General features: G+C 30.9%; 1 protein-coding gene across 1 annotated transcript; it reads right to left on the reverse strand.

The window, feature by feature from the left end:
* Positions 1–660: 660 nt before the first annotated feature.
* Positions 661–4,727, reverse strand: LOC115980308 (lysosomal Pro-X carboxypeptidase-like). Its single transcript, XM_031102594.1, has 7 exons — positions 4,359–4,727; positions 2,661–2,847; positions 2,428–2,561; positions 2,033–2,145; positions 1,595–1,841; positions 936–1,091; positions 661–744 (listed from the first exon to the last, which is right to left on the reverse strand). Exons 1-7 carry the CDS (start codon positions 4,725–4,727, stop codon positions 661–663), a joined length of 1,290 nt encoding a protein of 429 aa, XP_030958454.1.
* Between the last annotated feature and the right edge of the window lie 4,603 nt (positions 4,728–9,330).

Genomic DNA, 9,330 nt, shown 5'->3' on the forward strand with positions numbered 1-9,330 from the left:
GATTGAGCATTAGCTACATTATTTGGCTCCATAATTCTTTCTGAAAACTAATTGTGGAGTTCCTCTGATATATATTAAACATGCTATTTGAACTCTAGAAGATCATTGTGGTAATTGGCAATCCATTTTTCAATTATCTTGACCTCTGTCTTTCTTTGCATAACCAACCATTGCGGATCACTTGGCTTTGCCACGAGTATGTCCAAGCAATGAGAACCTACAGAAAGTGAACATTTAGCACACTCAGATCTAAAACAAAACAGTATCTTCGAAACCTATAATTGTATGATGATAATTATCATAAAGATTTTAATTAGGAAATAGTGAACTTAATAATTTAACCATCATTTTAACAATGAACAAGAGGCACCATAGGTTATATGCATGATTTTTCTTCCTTAATAATAGTTTATTTAACCATTGTTTTGTTTATATTATGTCTTTTTTTTTTTCTCCTTCAGGTAACAATCTTTTTAATGAAATGATCAATACCATTAACTGTAGTGACAGCAAGGATGCTTTCTGATATGTTCTCCAAAACCCTATGATCAAAGATTGGACAAACGAATAAGTAGGTAGAATACATTAAAATTTACAAACTTCCAAATAAAATGAATAACATAAAAGCTGATTTTTTTTATATATGTTTTGTTTCTTTGTTTACCCGCCACTACTATAAGGATCTCTTAGTCCGTTGGAGAATATAATATTGCTACCAAACCTATGGAGTGTGAGTTTCAAATCCTGCAATAATTTGAGTCATTTGACAAATATCAGAGGCCGAAAGGGTAATTTGCAACGAGTAACATCACTGAATACAGACAAAATCAGCAGAAGTAATTTTGAAAGTTTAACAAAGTCAATTAAGGACAAGTACTTAATTGTTCCTCAAAAAAAAAAAAAAAAAAAAGACAAGTACTTAATTAAAAACATACTTGACCACCGTAGTAAGTAGTCACCCAGTGAGGCTGAGGCATGACACCATACAAGCTCTTGCATTCATTGATGAATTTGTTTAGATTGAAAGGTGCTGGTGGGAACATTGAGTCCTTGCTACCATGGCCAATGGGCATAACCATCTCACTACATGTCTGAACATATAATATAATATAGATTAGTCATATCAATATAACAAATTCAAACAAATTCCGTGCACCCACTCGTGTTTGTAGTCGGAAGAAATTTCTCATTCTTTCCCTAAATAAATAAATAAAGAGAAGAGATATCTAGTAGCAGCAAATAATTTTGTGCCAAAAAAAAAATTATTTTTAGTACATTTTGATGCACATTTGGATACTTTTAGGTGGGATCTACTTAGTGAAGGGCTTAATGATGCCAAAACTAATCACCAATAGAGCCATATTGAGGGGCATCTAGAGGTATACTTCTCATAATTCTTGATTAATATTTTCTACTATACCTATTTTTAAAATAATTAGCTTAATTTTGTAATATATAACATTTAAAACATGTTACCACTATGCTTTTTTACTTATTAGAAGACCTAAAACTTACAATATAGCTAATATTATCATCAATAATACAACGAGTGATAAGTTAAGTATTAAATGTAATGTAGAACTCTGAAAGCTACCTGCCAGCTCCACCCATCAAGGGTTTTAGTTGGACGATTGAATTCATTCATGTCATAGCATGTATGGTTTCCCATATAAGCAACTACACCCGCATATATTCGGCCAAGAGTATCGGTTCCTACAGAAGCTCCATCTATGGCACTGCACAGAACGCTAAGTGGATATGTTGGAGGGTGATTATATTGAGCTGCATCAGAGTATATCGAGTCCAAATAGTCCTTGAGATCAAAAGATCTATTTAACCGACTGTGGAGACAAAAGTTTTAGATTGATTAGAAATGACACCTAGAAGCAAGATCCTCTCCATTTCATGATCAGTAGGGTTTAATTTTCTGAATTTATCAGTGTACTACGTTATGTAAAATTGATCAAGCTAAAATGGAGAGAATTTTTTTCTTAGAATTGTATATAACAATGAGGCAAAACTGTGGTAGTACTTGCAAGTATTGAATCTCTTGCTAAGGGCTTCAAGACCATGAGGATTTGAAGCAACCCTATCAATTTCCGCCCATGATTTCCGTATGGTTTCGTAGCAACTTTCACTAGTTTCCTGCACCGGCCATCACAGTTTTTATAAGCTTTTGAAGGCAGCTCTTAAATTGAGTAGTACTAGTGATACAATATTTTGTAAATTATTGACATGACTTGCTATGATTGAAGCTGAATAACTTTTATTTTAGTTCACCATTGACACTAACTCTATTATGCACAAATAACATGCGTCACATGCATGTCATGTAATAGCTGTAAAAAATGGTGTATCTCTAAATTTATTTTTTTAAAATTGATTTTAGCATTAAATCCATAAATATAAAGTAAGTTAATGCGTTACTTTAAAATCCTTGGTTACTACAGAGTAGTATCCAGCTTGTGGTGCGATGGTGTCGAAGTACAGGATTGGAGCTGAAGAAGCTACAGCTCCAAGGGCAATATGCGGATACTTTAGCCGAAACCATGATGCAAGCACTGCAAAATTACATAGAAAAGAGAAAAATAAATTAAGACAAAGCATGAAAAAGTTAGTGATCGACTAGTAGCTTAAAAAATGGATTTATAGTGACTTACTTCCCCCATAGGAACCTCCAATAACAATTACCGGAGAATTTTCTGCAGATAACTTTTTCTTTACGTGTAAGAGCACAGCAGCATAATCGGCTATAGCCTGAACTGAGTTGAAATAACCACGAGTGCTTTCATTTTTCATAGCCGCTTTCATTGACCCAAATGGTACTGATTTCCCATAGTACCGATGCTATTTAGAATCAATAATATATACAACAATTCATTAGTGTAAGATTCCAACATATATCACATCAGTAAAAATGGAAAAAAAATTTCTCCATCTGAGATGGATTCATTTCATGGTTCTGTTCAAATATTACAATTTAATGAACATTTATTGTCATGTTATTTAAATTCTTAAAAGAGTCATATTATTTATAATTTTCAATAATTTTATACTATGTATATTGTTAGATACAATATATAAATAAATATTAGATCCAATTCTCAAATATATATTTAAAAAAAGCTGATTATATATATATATATATGTATGTATGTATATATACATACACACACAGAGGGGCATAGGCATGATTTTTTATTTGAGGGGTCCGAATTACTTATTCATATGTTAGTCATAACTCATACATATATTATACACAAAATGATCAATGAAATTAAATAACATTTCTAAACTCAAATTAGTGTACAAAAATGAGTAATTTGCTATAAACATATAATAATAATAAAAAAAAAAAGAAAAAAAGAAAAAGAAAAGAAGAAGCATCTCCTATAAAAGTTATGTTCAACATTATCTTTCATAGGATAAAATTTATTCGTTATCAATCTTATAGGATTTCCTATTCAAATCTTCAAATATATAAATCTCTATTGCAACCTAAACTTTCTTCTAGAAAAAGATAAAGTAAAATAAAAAATTCAATGTTAGCACAATTTATCAAGCACCTAAATCCAAAAGTAAAAGATAATATTAGCTAGGAAAAAAAAAGAGATAATAAGAAAAAAAAATCAAATTTATGGGCAAATAAAACCTCATAAGTTCAAGTAGTGCACGTGCACAATGCACTTCAAAATTGAACATTGATTAATGATTACATAGCACTTTTGCATTCTTATTATAAAATATTAAAAAGGATGGACATATGCCAATTAAGCATTTATTAGGTTTTATTAAAAGTGTTTGTTTTATTTGGGTGGGGTGTACAATGTACATAAAAACTAACAGTGAGTGTTATATTGTATCATTGCGAGATTTCAAAGGGTGGGCTAGGTTCCATGAAATTTTTTGGGAGGGCCAATTGGCACAATTGTTAAAGCCCAACTAATTTTTATAGAAGTACAACCTATTTTTCTATACTATTATAAGAGGCTTCAATAGTTTTGGGGGGCGATGACCCCCCCCCCCCCCCCCCCCCCACCCAATATTATACGTTCATATATCCACACATATATATATATATATATATATATATCCTATTAACAAGTATAAATCATTTTAAAAAACTTTTAATATCACTTTAATGAAAAATATAAAATATTGTCAAAAAAATCAATTGTTCTTTTCTTTTCTTATAAAAAATTTATAAAAATATTTTCTCAACCAATAATCTTAATGTATCTATTAACTTTTCCATATATATATATACACGCGTGCGCATGTGTGTGGAAGTTGGTAATGAGTTTATTTTTAGTTATTGTGAAACGTGAAATAATTGACATTCACTTTTAAGGTTTTACCTCTATGTATACTTGGAGAGCCTTAAACCTGGGGGCATTATCACTGAGAAATCCAATGATGGGCAAATCGTCATCCAAGGATTCTTCTGCGCCAAGATACGCAAATATTGGTGCACTTGCATTTGCTCCACCCCAATACTTAGAGTTGATCACATATCTTTGTTTGAAAGTAGTGTAGCTATCAGGCCTATAGTTGAAGTGATCTAGTGTTTGGGTGTAATAGTAGGTTTTAAGATCTTCAAGATTGGATGTTGAAGATTTGGTTTGGGGTTCATGCTGCGTTGTTCTTCTTTGGGTTCCAAGCCTTGGCATGTTAAAAGCAGAAACAGAAGCAGAAAATGTGAAAACTAGGAAGAACAAAGAAAGCATTTGAAATGATCTAAGAGAATCCATAAGTATACTATAAAATATGCAGATTATCTGAAAAGTTCTATCTAAAGCTTCCTTGAGAGATAGAAGGTTTGATAGACAATTGTGAACTGACACATATTTATACTACAAGGTTTAACACTACCTTAACCCTCCAAGGCTCCACCACACTATTTGTTTATTGGGATTTATCATTTATGAGGATAATGGTGTTTCATATATAGATAGTGAGTGAAATAGTGTGATAAAAACTGGAAAAGATATTTCCTTTTTTTAATTAATAAAAAAAAACTTGTCTTATTATATGAAACGATATATATCAAGAAATTACCAAATTATCGTGATTTGGCTAGGTGCATAAAGTGCATACCTCTGTATAGATAACCTTTGATGACATAAACTTTGTCCACTTTGATGGCGTACATATATTCGACCTCAGCTCTTGTTTCCTCATTGTTGGTATAGGAGGTCTCCATGGTGAGGAATCTAGTCAACTAGGATAAGTATATATATTGGGTTCACTTTTTTTTCCCCAAGCCATCGCCTTTATGAATTGAGAAGGAATTTTTCGAGTGTATTTGATATATGATTTTTGTAACAAATTTATATCAATAATTAAGGTAATCTTTTTTAGATACCATGGATTAAAACTTATTACCCCCTCTTCTTATTAATGTTTTTTTATTAGGTTAAGACAACAATTTTCTCGGTAAAGATTTAGATCTCTGGAAAACACAATATGTTTAATCTAATTTATTAGCCAAGTTGTTACTTAGGTTAATTATTTAGATCTAGGTTAAACATTCCTCACACATAATATGCACAATGGAAAACTAAATAATACAAGATGTGATGACTAAGGAAAACTAATGAAACAACTTGTTTTAAGGTAAAAAAAACTTGGGGGAACTATCCCAAGAGAACAATCCATTATATTAAATTGAGATTTACATTTAAGAATACCAATTTATAATAAATCTAACACAGTTACCAAATTGGGCTTTGAACTCCTCAGACTTCTTTGATCTTGGACTTACTCTCACATGAACCTCCAGTTCATGTCTTGGTTTTCAGTACACTTGATAGCTGAAACTTGACTGCAACTTTTACTCCCCTGGTACAAGCAATATGAGTTTGATCTCCAATAGGTGCTTGATAGAGTTAGAAAGTACAAAACCTCATAAATCTCACAAGAGTAACTTAATTTCAAGACTTGAAAAATTTGTATTAGAGTTTTTCTTTTATACTTAGCAGTGTTGGACTCAAACTCTAAATGTTTCACGGGCTATTGGACATTATTTAAAATTTTGCAGATTCGCAGTTTGATCGGTCTAGCCTTCTCTTTGTTCAATTGAGCTTGACAAATTTTGAATTCTTCCTTTTGCAGCTTATATGTTTTTGAATCTTGACTTGTATCAACTTAAGCAATGTCCAGAACACTTCAAAGACACTAAGATCTACTTCTAGACAAGTTTTTGTTCTTGGTTTGCCAACATGCAACATATTTAGAACCTAAACATTTATGACTAAATATTTAGAACTTAACAAATTCTTAATATAGTTGAGATTCAAATCCATATCTCTTATTTGATAATAAAAAAAACTTAAGTACAATTTATTTGGTATTGTAGATTAGGTTTTTCAAGCAAATTCAAACACATAGTTGTATTGATTATTTTATTTTTTAAAAAAACTATCAATTTCAATGCAATTATTTATTTATATTTTTTGATACAAGATAAAAATTCAACTTTAATCTAATCTAAGTGTATATGTATATGAAGCTTCTTCCTAGAGATTAGAACCCCGGCCCTTGCGCCTAACACCCTATAAACACATATATTTATGGAGTGACCATCGCACAAAGGGTGACGAAGTTAATTCTATACATTGTCAATCCTTAAATTTCAGCTCGTAAGTTATTTTGGTCCATGAATTTTAAAGTGTTTCTTTTTAGTCCCTGAATTTTAAAGTAACTATCTTTAGTCCTTAAGAAACTTAAATTGCTTATTTTTAGTCCCTAAGAAACTTAAAATGATCGATTTTGGTCCTTTTAAAAATTGATTATTTTAAATTTTAGGTACTAAAATCGTTTATGTACCAAACTTTAGAAACTAAATATATCTAAGTTTTAGTGTTTGTTAAAAAAAACGTACAAACAACTATCATGGTGCTGGAGGATGTAACATTGTGGCAGGCAAATCAGAATGGCTTACAAATTAGTTTCCATCTTATAATCATAAAAGGAACTTTCTACTCCACCAGCTTCATAGTATTATACATCCCATATCCTTCGATATTTCAAATTTTAAAATTAAAATGTCATCAAAGCATATTGACAAATCCCTTTCTTATAATTGGTTTCCACATGAGAGCTGACTAGTAACCTCGTGAGTGAAGCATAATTACTAAGAAATAATGAATTTAATTTTGGTGATGCGGAAAAAAGCTCACTGATGATTACATTACATGGATTAGGCAGCTGACGCCTGTTAAGCAATTTCTCTTTAATTAAAGTATTTTATATGGTGTTTCTTGGAAACTCATAAAGAAAAAGAAAGGAGATGGAATATGACAGTGTAAAGCACAATATCATGTGAAGAGGAATTTCTCTGAAACTTCAATTGAGATGTTGGCTAAATGCACATCCAAAGTGCATTTTAATCATAATTTAATTTTGGCAAAAATGTCATTTTCATTCTTACATTTTGGAGTTATTATCAATTTGATTTCTATTATTTTTTACATACGGTCAATTTTTATTAATGAATTGTTGATAGGTATAAAATAAACTGCAATTTGAAAACTATTACCAAAATCTGAGAACTAAATTAACATTGGTAGTAAAATATATATAGGGACTAAAATGGTATTTTTGCCTTTAATTTTTTCTTAGTTTCTTAAATAAATTTAAAAAGAAAAAGAATTAAAGAAAAGGAACAAAATTATAAGAGGATTGAAAAGTTCAACTTTTATCTAATCTACTGTAACTAATTGGTTGATCAACATGTAAGACAAAATATCAAGTAAGCATCAAAGTCCAACAGGCATCTAGATTTATAAGAAGTATATCTTAATTAATTATTTCTTATTAACAAAAGAAAAAGGTTAAATATCACTGAAACGTTGACAGAAATCTTTCAATAAATTGCTTTATAATTTTCTTCAATTAACAAATTAATTAATGAAAAAAAGAACAAAACCCATATTAATTACCATAACTTGGTTGTTGTGACATGCTTTTTATGGTGCATTTTTGTGGTCAACTGGCCAAGAACTTGTGCAGCTTTAGAGAGCTAGTGCCTAGAGCTACCTTAGAATCACTTGCCTAATCCTAGATGGTGATGGACCAGTTGACGACTTGACTCTAAAGAGCCAAAAGAGATCAGAATATGTAGTGGCAACGCTTTCAAAAATATTATAAGATTCCTCAAACAGATGATGCTATAGACCAACCACATCACTACGCACCCACCATATATCTAATTATAAATACAGGAAAGACTACCTTCACTACCTATCAAATTTAGAAGCAAATATCATATAATCTCTCTCAAAGCTATTTTACTAATCAAAATTTAAGAACTACCCTCAAAGAAAAGTAGGTTTCCAGTGATTCTTAGTTGACTGAGAATATTGATATGGTCCTCAATGGGGTGGTACACCTTCCATTATCTTGCTTAGTTTCAACAACTTACGGTCCTTTATTTAAGCAAAAGTATAGAATTTTGTGAATAAAGATCTCTTTCTCTCTTTTCTCAAAAAGAAAAAAAGAAAAAAAGATCTCTCTCTCTCTCTCTCACTGAATTTTTTGTTAGAAATTTAGGTCTGGACTAATCCAAAACGAGTATGTTGATAATGGGTTGGGTCCAGACTATTATCAATAATTTTGTTTTGTTTTGTTTTTGTTTTTGTTTTTGTTTTTCTTTAGAATCTATTATCAAGAATTGTCTCTCATAGTTTTCTGCAAATAAAATAAATAAATCAATGCAAATACAAAGGGATGTGTCTAACAAATTCAATTCGAGTGTTGAATGTGTTTGAGGTCCCAGCTTTAGGATACCATCTCTTATAATTCAATTGATTGACACTTTTGAATTTTTTGATAGAGACATTTAGGGATTAAATCTTCTCTTCCCAAATGTTAAATTAAAAAAATTAAAAAAAGACATTAACTTCATTGACTTTAATTTTCTGTTCATTTATACTATTAAGAGTGGAAGAGGGTTCATGTATGACCAACAATCTATGCGAAATACAGGTCATAAATATTTTTTTTAATTGATAATGATCACAAAATTAAAACTAAAAGTTGTCTTGCTAGGAAGGCCAACTCGATATAGTTTAGATTTTGGTTTTAAGAAGGAGAGAGATGCTAAAGCTGATTTGGAACAATCTGAATCTGTTTTTCATGTGCTACGTGATTGAATACATGCTAAAGCTTTTTGGGAAAAGCTTGGCACACCCCAATCCTTGGTCAATTCCTTTTCTATGCCTCTTGCGGACCGACTACACTCTAACTCCTCTACTCCCTTTTCATGTGTTAACAAGGCAGCAGAAATCTCTCATCCCCCTTCCCCAATATGTGTGTGTTTTCTCAAAA

Source organism: Quercus lobata, chromosome 1 (genome assembly GCF_001633185.2).
Source record: "Quercus lobata isolate SW786 chromosome 1, ValleyOak3.0 Primary Assembly, whole genome shotgun sequence".
In the NCBI taxonomy this organism is placed as follows: Eukaryota; Viridiplantae; Streptophyta; class Magnoliopsida; order Fagales; family Fagaceae; genus Quercus; species Quercus lobata.